At 35.6% G+C, this 20,878-nt stretch overlaps 1 protein-coding gene across 2 annotated transcripts in view; it reads left to right on the forward strand.

Moving 5' to 3' along the window:
* Positions 1-20,878, forward strand: part of LOC145674300 (solute carrier family 53 member 1-like) — a 149,855-nt gene that overhangs the window by 119,066 nt on the left and 9,911 nt on the right. For both annotated transcript variants that reach the window (XM_081744154.1, XM_081744153.1), the window contains one exon: positions 6,625-6,758. In XM_081744154.1, the coding sequence (XP_081600280.1) occupies positions 6,625-6,758 (134 nt within the window). The remainder of the gene's footprint in view (positions 1-6,624; positions 6,759-20,878) is intronic.

Below are 20,878 nucleotides of genomic sequence, written 5' to 3' on the forward strand. Positions count from 1 at the left end.
GCTACACAACTATGATTGTATATAAGGGAAAGAAAGCAGAAATTTGAGGCAATACATTGCCACAAAACCTAATAAAATGAGGGTTTAAGTATTTTGTTAGCTGACAGTACTGGTATTGTACACGATTTTATTCCTTATATGGGAGAAACCACATTTGAAGAAGTTGCTCTCACGGATGACGATAAAAATTTGGAGTTGGTGGTACAGTGGTGATAGCTCTCTTGAAGTATATGTCTGATCAAGAACATTTCAGTGTGTATTTCGATCATTATTTTAAGCATCCCATTGATGGTTTATCTGAAGGAAAACCTGCTTGTACGCTCGGACTTGCAGGATGCCCCCTTTTGGATGATAAGAAACTGAAAAAGGAGGGGACGGGTGCGTATTACTATCGAAACGATGAAAGTGATGTCATTGTTGTGAAATGGGTTCATAATAAGTGCGTAACTATAGCAGGAACATCCTGCGATGTAGAACCTGTGACAAGCACCAAAAAATGTGACAGTAAAAAAAAAAGAAAAAAGTGGATGTGCCTTGACCAGCTATCATCAAAGAATACAATAGCTATAGATTTGGTGTAGGTGTATCTGATATGATTGTTGAACAACATAACACCCCGTCAAACTCTAAATGGTGGTACTTCCCCATATTTTCATACCTCCTTGACTTGTCCGTATCCAATGCATGGCTGTTGTATAGAAAGGACAATATCGCGGGTTTGGACACCAAAGAAATGACTCTCAAAGAATTCCGAAAATAGATCATAAGTTTTATATAATGCAGGAAGACCAAAGTATGGTAGACCATCACAAGAGAATGAAACACAGCCTACTCGAAAGATAAAAGCTCTAGTGTTTCCAAGACCAAATGATGATCAGATAGGACATTGGCCATCATACTGATCAAAAGGACGTTGCAGATTATGCCCTAAAGGAATGAGTAGAATGAAATGTACAAAGTGTGATCGTGTGTTGTGTTTCACAAAATGACAGAAGAAAAAAGATTATTTTATTCGTCTCCATGTAAGACTAATGTGTGAATGATTGAATGAATATAAACTAATTTCCAGTAATCTAAAAATATAACGTAAGTTTCCCTTGGTATAAGAAATTTGATGATATAATACTAGTATTGTATGTTTGGTTTCTGCAACAATGCATATAGAAATATATTTTCTCAATTGTTTGTATCAATAACAACTAATAGTGCCAATAAACGCCATAAAATAAACAATCTTACCTAAGTTTTCATATATCTGAATGTATTCATACATATGACCTTTAAGTTACAATGTTGCCATATGGACACAATTTCTAAAAATAGAACATCGACAACAATGAGCAAAATTTTCATTATTTCCAGCTCAGTATACTCTAATTAGCGTAGTATATCAGTGAAAAAAATTTTCATCCAACTTTTAGAGGGTTTGTGACTTTAAGGGTTAAATATTCTTTATATCTTTACTCCTGATTTTCTTTCTATCCAGAGGAAGCTTATAACTTATTATATATCATAAATTTTATTTTTCTCTGCATTTTTCGATATGTATTGGTTTCTATTTATATTATTGGACTGTTGTCCACGTATGGTTCTTATTATTATGGCTGTATTTTTATAATCTGATTATCTTCATTCCGTTTGGTTTTACTTAATGTATGTTTTTATGTTCCGTTAATGTATGCTTGTATTTTAATGCTACTTTATGCATGTTCATGGAAATTGTAATTGAACTGTCTGTAATTTCCTGATACCAATAAAAGAAATATATTATTTTGCATAGATTCAAGCCAGGTGTTTTTTATCGCTTGTTTTGTTCGAAGTAATGAACTAATATATGGCTTAAAACAGCATTTCTCAATCTGTGTCCTCACACAAATGCGTATCATACACTGTAATAATGATTATAGAAATTTAATAGCTTAAATGGATGTATTGTTATAAAATATTCTTTATAGCTTCCAATTATTTAGAAAAAAAAACTTAATACATTTTTCATATATTAAGGCCAATGTAAAATTAAGGGTATTTCAATTAATATTGTTTTAAAAATGTCAGTATGCTTAAAACAAACAAACAAACAAAAGGAAAACTTTCTTTCGAAGGAGACAAAAGTAAAGTAGTCTGTAGAATATTCTGACTAATAAAGATGGTCCTCTCTCTCTTAGAAAAAGATTGAGGAACGCTGACTTAAGGGATCAAGAAGAGCCACTGAATTCTCTTGTGACTATAGACTCTAGTCCGGATTGTTAGTACACGTTTTTCTCAAAGCAAGTGTTATATTACCTTCCCATTTCTTTTCTTTTCTGTCTGTATGTCTTTCTTTCTTTCTTTTTTTCTTTCTTTTTCTTTCTTTCTTTTTTTTTTTTTTTTAATCCAAGGATGATCTCCATAGAGGCTTTTCAAATAATGTACAATGAATGCATCCTACTCTTATTTCCCATGAGGACTACGAGGCCCTTGCATGTTAGACTAGCCTGATCAAATTACTCGTATTACAGTCAGTGACGACTACTGTGGAGTTCCGCGTTATGTAACCTTGTGCATTCAATATATTTTGTACTAATAATTTTAGATACCGAGTACACAACATAAAATTGAATTACATGTTTCAGGTAGCATGAAATGAAGTTCTCACAAACATTTTATCTGGTACATTCGTAATGGAGAAAGTTCAGGATTGACGTGGGTTATTTGTGATTTTTGCTTATCATGAAAATCAGAAGTCCAAAATACATTATAATCTAAACTTGCTCAGCTAGGACACTTGCTTAAACAAAACAAACAAAACAAAAAAGAAAAGAAAAGAAAAAAGAAAAAAGTAAATGCCAAATTAAGAAAATTTCCTGAACTTTTTCGATTTACAAATTGTTCAGATATAAATGAGAATAGCAATAGAAAAGTAACGTTTCTGATTCAAATGTTATTTAATGACTTAACAATAATAACCATTACTCTTGATTGAATTTCAGGAATAAGTTTTGGATCGTTTAAAATTGAAACAGGGGTACTTAACGACTTGATGTCTCAAATAATTATTTTCTAGAATATATCCATTTTCATGTACGTCTAATATTTTGTGCAAAAATATGTGATATCTTGATTAATGAGAAGAAGTTGACGGACAAAATCAAAATTACAGGTGCTGTTAAATAGGATCCAATACACACACACACATATCCATGTATATATATATATATATATATATATATATATATATATATATATAATCCTTCATTTTACCGTGACGTTAGTTTTTTTTTCTGATCTTTAAGTCTTCATTTTTATCTGATAATGTAGTTTGCCGAAATAGCTTATAGTGTATGATGTTCAATTTTTTCTGGTATATATGAGATATAGAGGAAACAGATATTTTAAGCACCAAACCTTGTATAGGTGTAATTTCAGTGAGAGAAAATTCAGTCGAGGATCAAACTCAGGTCTCAGGCTTGCAATGCTGGTGTGCTTACCAGTACACTACTCGTATTCCTCACTACACCAGGTATACAGCTCCACCTTCAATTTAATGTTCATCCATTTAATCTACATGGACTGTATTTAATCTACATGGTACACAATGCCTTTAATGACGGCCGGTATACATGTATACCGAAGTTGTTAAAGTGTAAGGGGTCTGCGTCTCTACTTTGGCCCTAAACTTTTTACAATAGGGAGAGCCTCAGACAGAATAAATAAATAAATCATAAAATCGTACCAATATAGTTTCACAATAACAGAAGATTATACACGGAGTAACTGATATATGCCTTAACAAGCAAGTATCGGAAAGAAAAAAAAAATCTAAGGAACTTACCTCTACAGCTACTTATCACAAGTTCTTGCTTTAAGTTTGATACACCTTATTTCCTTTAATTCCATGCTAATTTACTAAATCTATAGTTTCGTTATGAGGAAAGAACAAACATAATTGTATTTATAAATTTCAATGAAACAGGAACAATTAAACTTCCGTGCTTATTTTCTTTATGATAAGAATGCTATTCTCCCCTTTTCCCTGTTTATTAATTTTACCATAACTGCTGATTAAAAAAAAAAAAAAAAAAAAAAAAAAAAAACAGTAAATTTCAAAAAAAAAAACAAAAAAAAAAAACCAGTAAATTTCAAACTTTAGATTATGAGTTATTAACAACAGAACAAGATTTATTAAGTGACAGTAAAAGTTCAGTTTAATGAAGGATTATTTAATGACTTCCAGTTTATCTTATCTCTCACAGTCAAGATTAATTCTTGAAGTTAGCTTTACTTGTGTTATTTACATTTAAATATGTGGACCCTTTAAAGAAATGCCAATAAACGAAGAGTCGTTGTTGTCAAGCTAAGCACTATTACTGATTCACTGCTCATGGGGATAGATATGACGTATAAGAAGGTCATAAGTTTTCCACAAGAATTTAAAGAAAGTTTACCTTTAATACATAATGATATCCATAACAAAGTGAAGTTTTCCGGTACGTACAATATAGTAATAATACAAGTTAGCTGCTATGCTATCTTGGGAAGCAAGTCAAGCGTGGAACAGAAGTGATCCTTTCTACCTAGTTCATTACAGAATTTACTAAAAAGGGACAATACAGTCCAACAGTGTATACTCCTGCTACAAAATGAAGATACAACTTCCCAATACCATAACGCATAGCTTGGAGCAATACACACATATACTAAATACCTTCAGTAACTAAGAATACTTTATACCATTTAGAGAAAGCCTTATACATTACAAATTATGTGGCTTATTAAATTACAAACATCGTTCTAGAAATGTAATGAAACACTAATAAATAGTCGATGAACGAACTCACACTTATTATTTTAAAACAGAAATTGAATGTATACTTTTATCTGGATTGGTTTTCAGAAACATATTCGCGCATTAATCATTGAATAGATGGCATGAATCGATCAGATATTTATTAATCAGTACCTGTTGTTTGTAAAACTGACTAATAAATAAATTTGTTTGTAAACGACCAATTTTACTTTAATCAGCGCACTATACTTATCTTTAGGTCTGCGTTAAAGTATTTGTCGTAACAATGTATGAGCTTGCGGAAGGCCCGGGTTCGATTCCTGGCGGGAGCTCAAGTGGTTCGTAGTCCCCCTTAATCAGTAGGTCAACGTCTCATATAGCCTCGGTGCTGAACGGGACGTTAAACTCAAAATCAACTCAACTCAAGGTATGAGCTTCTGTGTCCTTGCCTCAAAAATATAGCAACGTGAATGGTAGGACCCCATGAAATGTATGTTAGTAGTAGACTTATGATCAATAGTACACAAACGCCGTGGCAGCAGCATTTTGCTTCCCTGCCCAATTCAAACTAAGTGATCACTCAAGGCAACACGTTCTTTGTGTTCGGGATACAAATTGTTGTGGACTGTTATTACGAATTCTTGCATTTTAATAAAGTAGCACAAATAACTATGTAATTTTTAGTATATTGTTTTTGTGTCATTTTTTTCCCCCTAAACGTTACTTTATAAGTAAGTAAAATTTTCATATTACTAAAACATCATCAATGTAGCACCTCGTAAATTTGTGTGACTATATTTACTTTGTGACAGTATAACATATTGAAAATTCTGCTTGTGGAGGTGTAGGTACAGCATAGGTAGAACAAATTACAGTCCGGAATCGTTTTCTCCCAGCACCAGAATTTATTACAAAATTGCACTATGGCACAAAATACATTAAAAATCTCTCATTTTTGGGTAAAATTAGGTGTTCCTTCGACCTGACTGTCTCGGGAAGGAATCTTCACTAAGCAAGTTACGTGAGGAAGGGTAGGGCACTTAATGCTGTACTGCAAGCTGAGAGGGGTTGAGTCCCGAGAAAGCTCCACTGCAAGCAGTGAGAGAGAGAGGGAGAGAGGTAAAGGTTCCCACAAGGCTCCACTGTAAGCCAGAAGGAAAAGGAAGCCAAGAACTCCACTGCATGCTAAAGGCTTAGGTTTGTGAGGTAATTCCAAGGCTCCACTGCAAGCCAAGAAAGGGAATTTGATCAGTTGAAATTGATCCCTGTCGTTGATATCGTCTCGTTATATTGGTGCTCCAGATGAGGTGGTGTCGCTTTTGTCCCTGTCGTCTGCAGCTATAGTAATCCGTAGTAAGACGCACAAGGTTGAAATTTGTAAATAGAAACACGTGTCGAGTGTTTCGAAACACAATCGTGCGGAATATCACAATATCTTGCACTTAAAAATAAATAAATAAATAAAATAAAATAAAGTGTAATCATCACATCGATTCCTCCTTGCCGTTAATGTTGGCTTTGTGGACCGAAATTCGCTACTGGTTTCTTTCAAGTAACTTCCCAATTGTTCTCACGACGCTGAATGGAAGCCGCAATGCCAACACCATCTGGTGAGTACGAACAGTGACCCATCTTTCCTTTGACCAGACCTGGTACTGCTTGACTTCGCTGTTTTCAGGAGACGTGGTATTCCAGTCCGGGAAGGGCATTCATTATTTAGCTCTTTAATGTGTATTATTCTCCATTCTACATGCATAAAAAAAAGAAAAGAGCTGATGTAGTTGTGTTCATTCATGTTTACTGTTAGTATGTAGTATAGCAAATACGTACTCATATGTTGAAGTATTGTTCTTTTCTAGTGGTATTATTATTTCGCCATTGTGGAAGACCTCATACTTCGGTTTGGCTGGGCAGTCTCTCTCTCGCTAACAGAAATGGGATACGTCCATGCAGAGCTGATGGTGACCATTTTGTCTATCCTTGAAGTTGGAAGGTTAGTTCGCTTTATTCAGCTTTAATTAAAATTAAACTACTTTTATGATGAAACGAGCAAGGGAAAATAAATACAAAATATAAGTGAATAATGTTAATACAGGTAACGGTTTAATTGGGTGTATTGTAACTATAATTAGCTTCCTTACCTTTAGTATAGGAGACTCAGGTTCAATCCTAAATGGAAGTAGAAATAGTCCTCGACTTCCGTGAATTCTAGATATATAAAATTTACGAACGGTACGTATGCTCTTTGCATATGGTCAAACATATCTTGAACAAGGCTCTTGTTCAAGATTTGGAGGGCACGGTGGCTCAATGGTAGAGTGCTTACCTGTGATCATATGGTCTCTGGTCCGATCTCCGACCAAGTAACTTTGTGGTGGACAACATCGTGTCCGTGGGTATTCTCGGGTACTCCTGTTTCCAGCAGTTCTTCTATCATCATTCACTTGCTTTAATCATTATCTCCTTTAACCTAAAGGACATAATCGTAGGACGTTAAACTGAAAGATTCAATTTCATTTCTTCTTCAAGCCGATTCAAGATTATTTGATGAAAAGAGACATCAGCACTGACGTCATTTTTCTTGAATTCAGTAGTTCTGTTTCGGTACTGTTCTCAACAATCCAATTTAAAAGCATTCAATAGCCAATCAGCGCCCAAGTTGATTGTAGGAAAATACAAAACAACTATATTGGCGTCGTGGGACACAGTGACAGTTGTTCAATTAATATCTTATTATGAATTTTTTCCATGTTTATATAATTTTCTATATAATATTCAAAGTATGCATTATCATAATAAACAAAATCAAATATTCGCGCTGGAAGATATTACGACTCTGATAATAGACGATTTATGTACTTGCGTCCCCACAGCTATTGGTCAGTTATGAAGGCAATGATAGGTATAAATATTAACTTGAGAATTTAATAGGTTCAGATTAGGAATAGTCAGTATATTACGATAGGATAATAGGAAGTGATTACATGTTATTCTATTATAATATATGCAATTATTTCATCAAGAAATACATTCGTAGTATCTTAGAAGTTCTTTCTTAAGATAAGGGTTGCATTCAAGAGTGCAGATTAACTTTAAGAGGGCTTCATCTTACGGTATAAATACACGTGCAGACCTACCATAAAAAAGCACTAACCAGTTAGTTCTAGGTTGCAACTAAAAGCGAGAGTACTTTCTAACCGACTCAGGGCAGGGGCGCAGCAGGAGGGCTGCACAAGGGTGCATTTCTAGGGAGCTGGCGCGTGATTGACGCAAGGTATACACATAAACGAGATCAGTCCAACAAACATTTGATATCGCACTCTCTCATCTTAATCCTACTATAGTTCTTGTAATGGTATGACGGTAGTAACATTAAACTTCTAAACATAATACTTGTTTTCGACATTATATAGAAGTGTTCCGAAAGTGGAAATTAAGGTACATATTTACTGTACAGATTCACATATTTGTAAGATTTAGAGGACGAATTTTTAATAGTATTTTAATAGACCAGTATATAAATAATCAAAATACGTTGTGTTCTTTCCTGTCAGATGCATATTTACAGGTAAAAATATATTAAGGATGGATTCGCCTATAAGGTAGCCATTAAGCTGGATCGGTAGTCACCATTAGGGTAAAACTTTCTCAATAGATGGCAGAGCGCATTGCGATACTCAAAAATGGTATTTTATAAGCATAGTTGCCATCCTTGGTGTTGCTCTACTTTAAAGGCTTAATTTTCATGGTTAAAATTCCAGCGTTTTCTGGTCAAATCGCATGTCAATTCGTATTTAGAGGAAAATTATATCATTTTTATGGTAATAGTTTCTCAGAAAATGGCAGTGAAACGTTATACATTTATTTATAACTAGATGTCTCTACGGTGCAGATTAAGAATATGTGTGCAAATACAAAATCATTACGTGGGTATATAAGACAAAACAGATTCTTAGTACGTTCAGAAATGGTATTTTATAAGCGAAGTTGCAATCCCCGGAGCTGCTTTAGTTTAGGGACTTAAATATCATGGCTAATATTCTAGCGTTTTCTGGGCAAAATACGGCTTAAACTGTGTTAAATGAAAACTGTTACCAACTTCTACTAGGTTGCTTACTTACACCGGCAGATTTGTTTTACAATCCATGTGGAATGAGGAATCTGAGACTTATAGGGCCTTATGCAGAGTCGTTTTCACGTATGGTTTGCGTCATACTAAAAGGCTGATTACTGCAGGAAACGTTTTAGTCGAAGGCTTTAGTATGCACTAATCACGCATCAGAACGACTCTGTATAAGGCCCGTAGTGAGTAAAGCTATGCGATTAGCACGGGTGTTAGGGTACCGAAGGCGTTATTTGAAATTCTCTAGTTTAATATTCCACGATTATATTCCAAATCTAAAAGAAGCAGTGATGTTGATATCGAAATGGTGGACTGAAGGAAGTGGGAAAACACCGAGAAAATCCACGCACACTATGTGTCCTACATAAAGTCCTCCTGGCGAGAAGTGTGATCCAACCAGCGATCTCGTACGCCAGAGGTAATCTATCTACCGAGCTATTTACAGCTAATTTTATTAAAATCTACTAGTATATTTAACCTACTTCATTTCTCCAAGTGTTTTGCAAGTACTTGTTTTTGCACCATGATTGCTGTACTTCATATAACAGATGATATTCTACAATAACAAGCTCAGGTATGAATTCTCTAATTCTTGTTTATAGTGGCATATATTCAAAACAGTTTCACGCTATATTTCAGTATGGTCCACACTTCATACTATGGACACCTGAAGATAATAACAGTTCCGAACAAGAATACTTTTGTCCAGAAACACCCACAGGATTTTTCCAAGGTCGGGGAAGGGGCAAAAGCCCGACATACATTGATGCGCATAACGCTTAATGCAAAACAATTATTATTGAGGCATATTATATAACTTTGTGGACTACATTAAATAGGCCTGGTGTAACCAAATATAATGTGCCTTGAAGTGTGTTTCTGGATAAAAGCGTTTTAAAACAACCAAACACCTTTCGAAGATGCGTGGATAATGTTACAGATTGAACTGTGACTTATGCCAATGATTTTAGCTACTTCATTCTGTCACTCTGCATTGCCCCTTATCACACTTTCAATTTACATAGAGCAAAGATGGCAAGCGATAACAAGAAATTATTTGTTGGTATAGATTCAGCGTCAAAGGCATGGGTTCCATCTCCGCTCCTTATTCTTATGTTGAAACCGCAAGTGGTAAACGTATCATTTACGGTCAGAATATTGGATCAATAAGAGCTAGACATAGAGCACTCAATTCTGGTGGGCTTTATAGTGGACAAACCATATGTGTGGGTTTCCTCCGGGTCCCTCCCTTTCTTTCATTCAACCATTTCATTCGTTGTCATCACCGTCTACCTTTCCGTCGGAGCACAATGATAGGACGTTACAGAAAAAAAGGCATTCAGGTTTCTCGGTTATGCCATATAGGCTAAACGAAACGGTGATGATAAGGGAGAATGAAATGGTAGAATGAGAAAATTAGTAGCACACTTGAAACCCCGAGAAAACCCACACACACATAAAGCCCACCTGGCAAATAAGTACGCCAGAAATTTTTACTTGGGGGGGGGGGGTGTTCAAAATAAAAGGGGGGTGCTCTCAATAGTGATATATATTTTTAAACAAAAAACAGTATATTTTGTTACGCAGCTATTAGCAAGAGTAACTGGTTCCATGTTCCTCTCTCCCTCGCAGCTTTTGTTTATGGAGATCAATCTGCTTCAAAAAAAAAAAAAAAAACTTTGTAATAGATTAATTTCTGTACATTTGATCATTAAAATAAATTTTCATATTAACACGAATAGGAAACTAAGTTCAAAGATTTCATATTAATACAAAGAGAAAACCGAGTTCAAATTCGTTAGTTTCTCCTGCTAAATAACAAACCAATAAAAAAATTGTCTCACCTGATCCTAGTTATGATATTCCCCATCTTCATACTTGAGCAAATTGTACTCCACACTCAATAGAAATATCATTTCGTCTTAGTTTAAAGACTGTTTCTTGAAGAAACTACAGGAAAATTTGGGCACTTTTGGCAGTCTCACTATTTACACTAACTATAAATAACGTCAATTTTTTACTAAATCTTGCAACTTTTCAATTTGATTATCTTACATATACCTATTTTCCACACTATATTGTCACATTTTTCCTTATTGAGGAGGAGGTAGGTGAATGACCGCTCAAGACGTAGCCAGTTTCAGCCATCTGCATCTGTTCATCAATCTCTTTACTCGGTAACGACCGCGGAGCCCGGGAGGGTAGGCATAAGTGGGCAGGGGCGTAAATAAGGGCCCCGCAGACCCCGCCTTGCGGGGGGGCCCAAGCCATCAGAGGGCCCCCTAATCATCAACTGGGACGTAGAGAAGGGGGCCCACTCCACGCTGTTGCGGGGTGGCCCCCAAACCTTTAGCTACGCCACTGTGAGTGGGTCTATTTTGTCATTTGTTTTGATCGAAATACCGCCCGAAACAATGAGGTCATGTGGTTCTCGAAGATGTGCATAAGAACGAGGTCGCTTCATATTTTGAAGTGAAATAAATAAATAAGAATATTGCCTTCTTTCCTAAACGCTAAACCTTTTTTAACGTGATGTAATAAATAACCTATATGATACTGATTGACACAATTGGATTTGGGGGAGTATTCCTTTTCCATCTAGGGGTGTGTGTAAAGAAATTTGGGAGGGTGTTGAGGGTGTAGATTACTCCCTGCACCTGGCAAAGCTGAGAACGAACCAGAAACATTACGTACAAAATATCAATGCTCTACCACGGAGCCACTGCAGCTCCGGAGTAGAAAAATGATGTGCATTTCTACAGGAGTCGTTGCGTTTCTGAACTGAAGCTATACACTTTCTTTTCTCTATAGGAAAAAAACAGCAACTCAAGCTGTAGGGTTTATGATTTTTTAAAAATACTAACTAGGGAAGGTCGCGGGATGTTACTCTGATTTCGTATCGGTAGCGTTAAAAGTTCAAAATTGAACAGATTTTGCAGAAAGTTTGAAGTACCATTTCTTGAGATAAACGCTTCAGATTTAATAGCAGGGGATTTTCTTGGCGCCCAAGACAGTGGTAAGATCAAAAGTACGCATTTTGCAAGATAAGGGCAATTATTTGAAAGAGGGTGAAGGCTTATGGCGTCTTACACCTTGCAAATTGCTTCCCGTTTGGTATACTGGACCAATAGGCTAATAAAATGTATTTGCTACCCCTATTCGACTGTTGTGTCATTCAAATATAACTTTCCTGTGTGGCCACCTTCAAATTGAACAATAACATTAGTCTCGGAAACGCTTTGCCAGGCGTGCAAAATTCAATGAAGAACGTCGTGTATCATGATCTATATTGTAGTGTTCTTTCCCCTTTTGTAGCTAGGAGTGAGACCAATATTTTCTCAAAATGCTCTGTCACCAATATGTTGTTTTATTCGGATCAGCTGTTCAGAAAAAAAAAAAAAAAAAAAAAAAAACACTGGGGCGGACAACAACACCGTATCATATATGGAAAACGAAAATCAGGTTATTGTTAAAATGAAGTTAAATCAAATAAATTATCCACTACAGGCTGGCATTGACAGTGAATACAAATATTAATTTATACCACCGGCATTTCATTTGTGGTTAATCATACGTAAATGGCGATCCAAAGAGCTCGCACAGCGCCAGAGAGGCCTGCCGCGGAACAAACCTGAGCGGTACTCCGACACTGTCGGCCTATGCTTACGCATCGCAGAATATGGTGTTCTAATACATCATCGCTAGCCATGTGCTTAGTTTTCAGTGAATTGGACTGTCGATTATGGGAAAATATTGGGCCAACTCCAACGAATATTCTACGACATTCAACGACAAACTGGACCGAAAAATTACAAAAAAAAAAAAAAAAAAAAAAAAAAAAAAAAAAAAAAAAGCTAATGGTGAAATATTGAAACACTCTTCCACAATGGGATTTCTCGGGGTACTCCCGTTTCCTCCCTTCTTCTCATTTCATCTATTCTTCCATCATCATTCACTTGCCTTAATCATCGTCTTCCTTTGCCTAAAAGACATACTCGTTGGATTGAAATATTTCATTTTTTTTTTTCCATAATACACAAAGGCCGGCTGGGTTGGGCCGTTCACGTTAGTTCCGCGGCAAAGCGTTTCGAAGACATATGTCATTGTTCAATGTTAAGGTGGCCACACAGAAAAGTGACATTCAAGTGACAATAAAGTAGAATAGGAGTGGCAAATAAATTTTATTAGCCTACTGACCCGGTGTGCCAAAGAGTTGGCAATTTGCAAGTTGTAAAACGCCATTACCCTTCAAGCTTCAACCTCTCCCCAATAAGTTCCCTTATCTTGCAAAATGCGTACATTTTGACCTCATCATTCTGTCGAGCACCAAAGAAAAGACCCCAGTACCAAAAATGAAGCGCATATCTCAAAAATGGTTACTTTAAACTTTTTCAGAACTGTTCAATTTTGAACTTTTAACGTTCTTACTTTGAACACGCTTGCAATTGAGGATTTCTTCGGTTGCCTAATTGTTTCATATGTAAAATGGAGTCGACTGAGCATAGGATCAATATGAAGTCAGAGTAACACCCCACGATCTTCCCTAGTAAGCGAAATGAATTAGTATTTTCCACTAACGGGTTCAGGCAACTACTCGGGTGCATATGAAAGCTCAAAATAAATTGTTTTCAAGAAGATATAATATTTTACTTAAGCAAATTAAGTTTCATCAATAAATAAATAAATAAATAAATAAATAAATAAAGAACACATATTACACATTTAACGTTCAAAAAGATCGTCAAATTAAACTATATTACGCATGTGTTTAATATTCACATGGTAACAACATGGTTAAAAATTGAAAAGCGCTTAGCTGATTCTTAAAATTATTCTCCCTTTCTCTTCGCTTCCTTTGGCTCTTCGACTTTCTTACTTTAAGTTGGATTCTTTTTTCTTTTATATGATTCCTCCCGTTTCCCCATTTTAAACTTTTATTAATTATAATAGTTTTGTCACAATTGACAGGTTCCACTTCTGGACTTCAAACGCTAACAAGGAATTGCCGTACTGCTGCGACTGCAATAGTACACATGTAAGTTTGGCAACGAAGCATTATGGCGTCCTGCGCAAGCATGAGATTTAGCCGCTAAAACTATTTCCTTAAACTTAGAATAATATTTGGATAAAATGTAAAACATAACACAAAAAACGGTCATATAATATCCATATTCCGTAAAGAGATAACTACTTGTAAAATAATTTATGCTTATAAGTAAAAATTTCATAAAACTGAGCACAGGAGTAGCAAGATCTAACAGCAAGCGCCAACTTGCGTACCCATCTTAAAACCCATCAAGTTTTCCTCTTATATGTTACTTTTCTAGATAACAGAATGCATAAGCACAGGAAATAGTATCTTATGTTATAGCTAACGCATAAGTCTATTTTATAGTGCAATACTTATAATATGTGCCATTTCCTTACGCATTGGTTAAGGCAATGAACCAATGCTTATACTGACTTCCGGGTAGTGATCCACCTTAATCACAGTGAAGTGAAATGATGTATCTCAAGTCAGCATGCTAACTCATCATGAGCAACCATAAATGTGTCCCAAGACTTAAGGGATCCACGTATTTGTGAAATGAACGTTAGTAATGTGTTACGTCATTTTTGAAAACATATGTGCAAGCAATAAACACATATCGGATTGTTACCTATAGCGTCCTTAGTAACCTGCAAATACATAATCCAACACGTAAAGTTAGTTATTTTATGCCATATACAGCGTTTTGCACTTTCTTGTATGTATTTATACCTACCGTCGCTGACGCGCCTTCTCCCTACGAACGTACTCCTACGCTACCGTGCGTACTTCTCTACTGCTCTCCTGTTCTGACTCGCTTAGATAGCATTCGTGCTTTATAGTGGACACCGAACCCAAGTTGGTTAGTGTCTTTTGTACGATAGTTCTCATCGTGTGCGTACACTGAAGCCCGCCTAAAATAAATTTACAGCGAGGAATGCAAGTCCACGCCCCAAGAAATGATTGTTTAAGATATAGGGAGTCGATTTACTGAAAAAGTATATTTGCAATGAATTTATGGATAGATCTGCACTGAAATTAATATCTCAGACAATCTTTTTCCCTACAAACTCACTTATTTTAACCGTAAAATTACCATTTCTTTGACAAAGAATTCTGAGCTAGTACCGGATATCGGCTATTTTATGAAGAAAGTTTGGTGTAGATATGGGCTTTAAGGCCAGTAGGTAAATCAAAGAATCAAAGGCATTAGTGGTGTATCGCTGGACAAAACGAAGATCGTAAAGGAGTATTATTTTTTAATTTCTCCCTCAAATCATTATGTTGTGACCCTGACTTACTTGGTAGTGATTATGATTGGAAGTACAGTTTGGACGTGTGGCATAAAAACGACAGTGCCTAAATACGAACCAACTTGCGCTAGGTGGCCATGAAAAACACGAATGCTATCTAACCGAGTCTGTGCAGGAGCGCAGCAGTTGGTCCAAGCAGTAGCGAGGACTGCGTGCGTAGAGAGAAGGCGCGTCAGCGCCGTTGGGTATATGCATAAACGACGATAGTGGAAACACACTTTATCTAGCATAAAATGCTTGGCTGTTGCTTTGGGGAGATACTAAATGCCATGCAAAAGAGTACCGAACTGTACTAAGTTAGGTTAGATTAGATTAGGTTAAGTTACATGATCCTCTTCTCTGCAGTTTGAATTCGGTTCCACATTTACGTCAAACTGTTCGCCACTTAATGGGACGGTGTCTTTTGCGCAATTTCAACAACTGATGCTCGTCATTTTTCATAACTCGACAAAACTCAAACACGATATACATCCATCTTGTTATTTATGCACTATTTCTATACTGCCTTTCCCATAAGTAAATAATAAGAAGTGTACCTCTCCACCAAATAAACCCTTCTGCCTCCGCATGCAGTACCGCGTACAACATTAAAAACAACCAACAACAAATATTTTCTTAACTTTAACTATTTCCATTATTAAAAACAACCAGCAACAGTTATTTTCTTAACTTGAACTATTTCCCTCAACTGTTTTTTCACTTACTTTTCTTTAAGAAGCAAAATAAATTATCCAATTCACCCTGTAAATTTACTAAAATTGATCTGGCGATACAGCACTTAACCCAGATAAAATAATAGTATTGTCATTTCCTTGCTTGGTTCCCTGTTTTCAGTTTCCTCTTTGAAACAGTCTTCGATGTCATAATATTAAATACCCTCAAAAGGCACTCATTGTCTCATGGTATAGATCTACAATTTGTTGAAACGATTCGAGAATTTTTTCTTGGGGTGATTCTGTTTTCCCTATGAAAAATAAGATTAAAAAAAAAAAAATACAGGAAGCGATTTTAAACCTAAACATCACTGTACCCCTGTACATTGATGTGAAAGGATCAAAATATTTAGTGAAAATTTTATGGTTGCTACAGGATAAACTGACATGTTTTGTGGAAGGTTTAATATAATCTATTACATTCCAAATGCCTGCTGAAAGTTAGGAAAGAGACACTGATATAGTAGCTTTTCACAGGCAAGTCTGAACTAAAGCAATACGCAAATTCGCTTTCACCCATTTGCATAATTTCGGTGACTGTTTGGACTCCATGCTATCAACAAATAAATAAAACACGATTCAATGCTTCTATAATTGTGTACGAGTGGTTTCAATTTCATTCGAGACTCTTCTTCAAGTGACTTCATTAATGCTCCTTTGAATGTGTATATTTGAAGAATTGAATAGTCTTGTTTAAGCTTTCTTCACCGTATATAATCAGCATCACATTTGAGATCTGAAGTAAGAAGTACATCGCCGATGCTGCATTCTAGGACTTCGGGCCTCATTATGTAACAGTCTTTGTAAAATTTGCGGATTGAAAAACAAAAAATGTAATTATGATTGCTATATTACAAATTCCATTAATTCCATTAATTCAAACCACTACGAAATGTGGCCCTTGGACGTTGATGATGCTGGAAGCAAGATAATAAACTACTGTTGAATTGTTATTTATTCTCACTGTTAGCACTGTAAGAATATAATGTTCTTCACAATATATAAAGCATATTCAGGATTCACACTGATCTTGAAAGTCAGGGAAATCAGGGAAGTGCTTCAAAATGTGGCAAACATCAGGGCAATATGTTATATTTCCCAGAAGAGTCTTTTGTAGCTACCCACAGAAAATACGAAGAACACATTCAAACACAAGAAGACAGGAAAAAGATTGAAAAAAGAAAATTATCTTTAGAAATATAGATCACTAAAGCTTGGGGATCGTGGAAACATGTTAAAACTGTAAGCTTTGGAAGAAAATGAAAATTTAAATAAAACATTTAAATGTTACGAAATAGTAAAATAAATTAGTTTTGTTATTACTAGATAATCGAAGAGATTGGCCAAGTTATGATAATTATGTTTAGGTATTTATATTTACGAGCGTGCAGGTTTACTTTTGGCGCACCACTCGAAATAATTGATACAAAATTGTAATTCTCTCACTAAATTCCTTTTATTGTCTCCTAAAGGATTTGTGGTTGGTGACATGAAAATATTTCACGAGGCATAGATAAAATTCAAGGGTGCCACCAGAACTAATTGTTGAAAAATTACAGTTCTTTTTCGATTTGCTTATAAATACAGCTTCCGGATGTATGGCATAAGAGCTACAGTGCCAAAACACAAACCGACCTGTGTTAGGTGGCCACTATAAAGCATGAATGCTATCTAACCGAGTAAGGGAAGGGCGAAAATTGTGTGTCCGAAGGGAGCAGGCGGGTCAATGATGGTGGGTATACGCGTAAGCGAAAGTAGTGAAAAGAAGTGGATTTTGGCAAAGATACAACTTTCAGTAGCACTTGTCATTGTTTCATACTAGTAAGGCTCCACTTGTAAACATAGAATACAGATTCTGTACACTGTGCAGATAAACACCGACGGTGGAAAATAACATCTAATAGAGTCGTCTTACATACGCAATCACTTATTTTATGCGTGGTAAAGCACTTGTAATGACTTGAAACTAGTAACCACACACTTGTAAACCTAAAATACAGCTGTATTACTTTGTATAAAGTTCTGTCGCTTGCAGAAATGTGTTCCTTATAAATATGTCTTTTCATACAAAGTATTTAATTTTACCTGTAAATCTTCCAAATCTGGTGCGCCAAAACTACACCAGCACTATTTGCGAGTGTATTCAGATTGACGAGATATTAAACGTATAGTTACTTTATTATTATTTGGTATTAGTATTTTATTACATTGCAAATACAGGAAGTTCTAATCATAGTAAGGATTACAGTAAGAAAACAACCTTATACTGTATTTCAGAAGTAGAAACGAGAATGTTGGATGACCATTAGGATAGTAGAAGCCTATTAAATGTCGATTTTTTTTTCTAAATTTAACTATAAACAATAGTGTTTATAGTGTCGCGGATCAGGATAAATTTACGTACTGAATTATGTAAGATCAACACCGTGTGCGTGGGTTTTCTTGAGGTTCTCCCGTTTCCTCCCTGTTCCTTCATTCCACCATTTCATTAATTTCTCCTAATCACCGTCTCCTTTAGCCTACCCGGCATAACGTGGGACATAAAGATTTCTTTTTTTTTTTTTTTAAATTATGTAAATTCAGAGAAGGTCATGGAAGTCAATTTCAGAATTTCAATACAAACGTTGATATTATATAATTGAGTTTTTACTTTCTAGTATTATTAGATTGTACTGTTGGAAATTTGTTGTAATTTCTCGTACGCGGTTGCGACAAATCTTCGGTTATGGTAAAAATTCGACTTACGGAAAGAACCCTGGAGAACTATGTGTATGTGTGGCTCGTATCTCATGTTTATCTGTAGGTCCATGTCTTATATTTCTTGGATGCTTCCATATTAAATTTTAAAAAGAAAGAAAAATATTTTAACGAATTCAGTTTAATTCTTAATTCTCGTTTCGAAGGAAAAAAAAAAAAATAATAAAGCAAATATTAGTGTATGCCTTTACTTATAATTTAACTGAGGTACCCGTTCTTTGCCATGTAAAATATAAGTAGAGGTCTGCGTTAAAACAAAAGATAGCATCCGAAACAATTCTATACGAAGCTGTTCCCGCAACATTTGTATCCGCAACCGCACCTATATCTGCAAATAATCAGCTAAACAGATATATGCAGTTCTATACAGTTGTGATTTCTAAAATAGCTTTTAACGTAATGTTGTACTTTTGTTATTATGATATTTTGCGAATCCTATGATAGGGCCCCGATCGAATTCAAGTTAACATTAAATAAACTCTCTTGCAGTTGAAAGTAGTATTGTCAGACTGGGCTATAAGTAGCGGATTGGGCGATACGCTACTTTTTAGGCTACATTTAATTATATGCAGGCAATAACTCTAGAGAATGTGCTACTTTCGTATTTTGATATATGGAAACACAAATAGTTAGTTTTATATAATAAAATGAAAGTTTTGCTTGTTGAGTATTCTATTCGTAGTGAGCAGTAGCTTTGGTAAAACTATGTTTGATATTACTTCAGTTCATTTTTTATAACTTTTTAGATCTCCATATCTGACAACAGAAGACTTTTGTTCAGTTTGTACTGTTGTGGTATTACTGACCGTGTTGCTGTTTCAGTTGATGCTTACGTCTAATAGTTGAATGGAGCTATGTAAAAGAGAACATCTCAAATTTAATTGTGTTACTGCATTATCCATACTAACGTAAGGAGTAAGTGGTCACAATAAAAGGGGTGCTGGTCGAGTTTAGACACACCACATTTTGCAAACTTAAATCAGTACTCTGCGTGGAAGGACGTGTGTTTATAAGGAACAAATTTCTGCAGGCGCAGAATTAAATACTAAGTAATAAAGATGTATTTTTCATTTACTAGTGTAGGGATACTAGTATAAAACCATTACAAATGCTATACAATGATGAAAAGAATTTGGTGTATATGAAAGATTTCTGTATTAGATACTGTACTACTTTCCACCGGCGGTGTATTTCTGCACAATGTACAAAATAAGTATATTATATTTCTAACTGTAGGGTTAGTAGTGTGAAACCATGACAAGTGTTATTGGAACCCTTATCATTGCGGAAACCCTCGTGCTCTCAGTACCCTTTCTTACGAGTATGCCCACCGTCACTGACGCACCTGCTCTCCGGCTCCACCCCCACTGTATCGCGCTGGTCTACCAGCTTTACCGTGATCTGACTAGGTTATATAATATTCGTGATTTATAGTGACCACCTAGCACTGGTTCGTTTGTCTCTTGCGTTGCAGTTTTTATGCCTTCATACGGACACTGTATTCATACGAAATTCGTAAAAGAATGTAATTTTTCAACGATAAGTTTCGGTGGTCTCCTTGAATTCCATGTATGCTAAGTGAGGTAATGTGATGTCGCCCAGCACAAATCTTTTCAACAATTATTCTTTTCAACAATTATTTCGAGGGTGTTCCTAAACTTGACCTGCACCATAAAACTCCCAAAATTCGTGGCTTCCAGCTAAAGCATTTAGCAAATGAATTAAACAAATGATTAATAACAGTGAAAAAACATACATTTAACATTGTAAAGTGTGTTTTAGAGCCCACAAAACTGGCTTTAGCAAACATATCTCCTTGGAAATCAGAAAGGTCGCTCATTTTACACTATCATCGTCTACCGAGTTCATTGCGCACTGCAGTTTTACTGCTTCTGACGTAGTATGGAGTTTGCTCTAACACATCACCGCCAACAGTCCGAACTGCGGTCACCATATGACCATTGCTAATCAGGTATCTAACGTATTTCCAATTCCAGGTGTTTCCATTAAATCAATAAAGATATCTATCTATCTATCTATGATTAGTAGGAGTGTATAGGTGAAATAATTCATTTTTATGTTTCGGCTACTAATACTTCATATCCCCTACTGTTGGAACACAACCTCGGTACTGTTTATCTTCAGATCTGGCAACACTGGTTGAAAGCAACTGCGCTA

This window comes from Thermobia domestica, chromosome 17 (assembly GCF_964235325.1).
Source record: "Thermobia domestica chromosome 17, izTheDome1.hap1.1, whole genome shotgun sequence".
Taxonomy (NCBI): Eukaryota; Metazoa; Arthropoda; class Insecta; order Zygentoma; family Lepismatidae; genus Thermobia; species Thermobia domestica.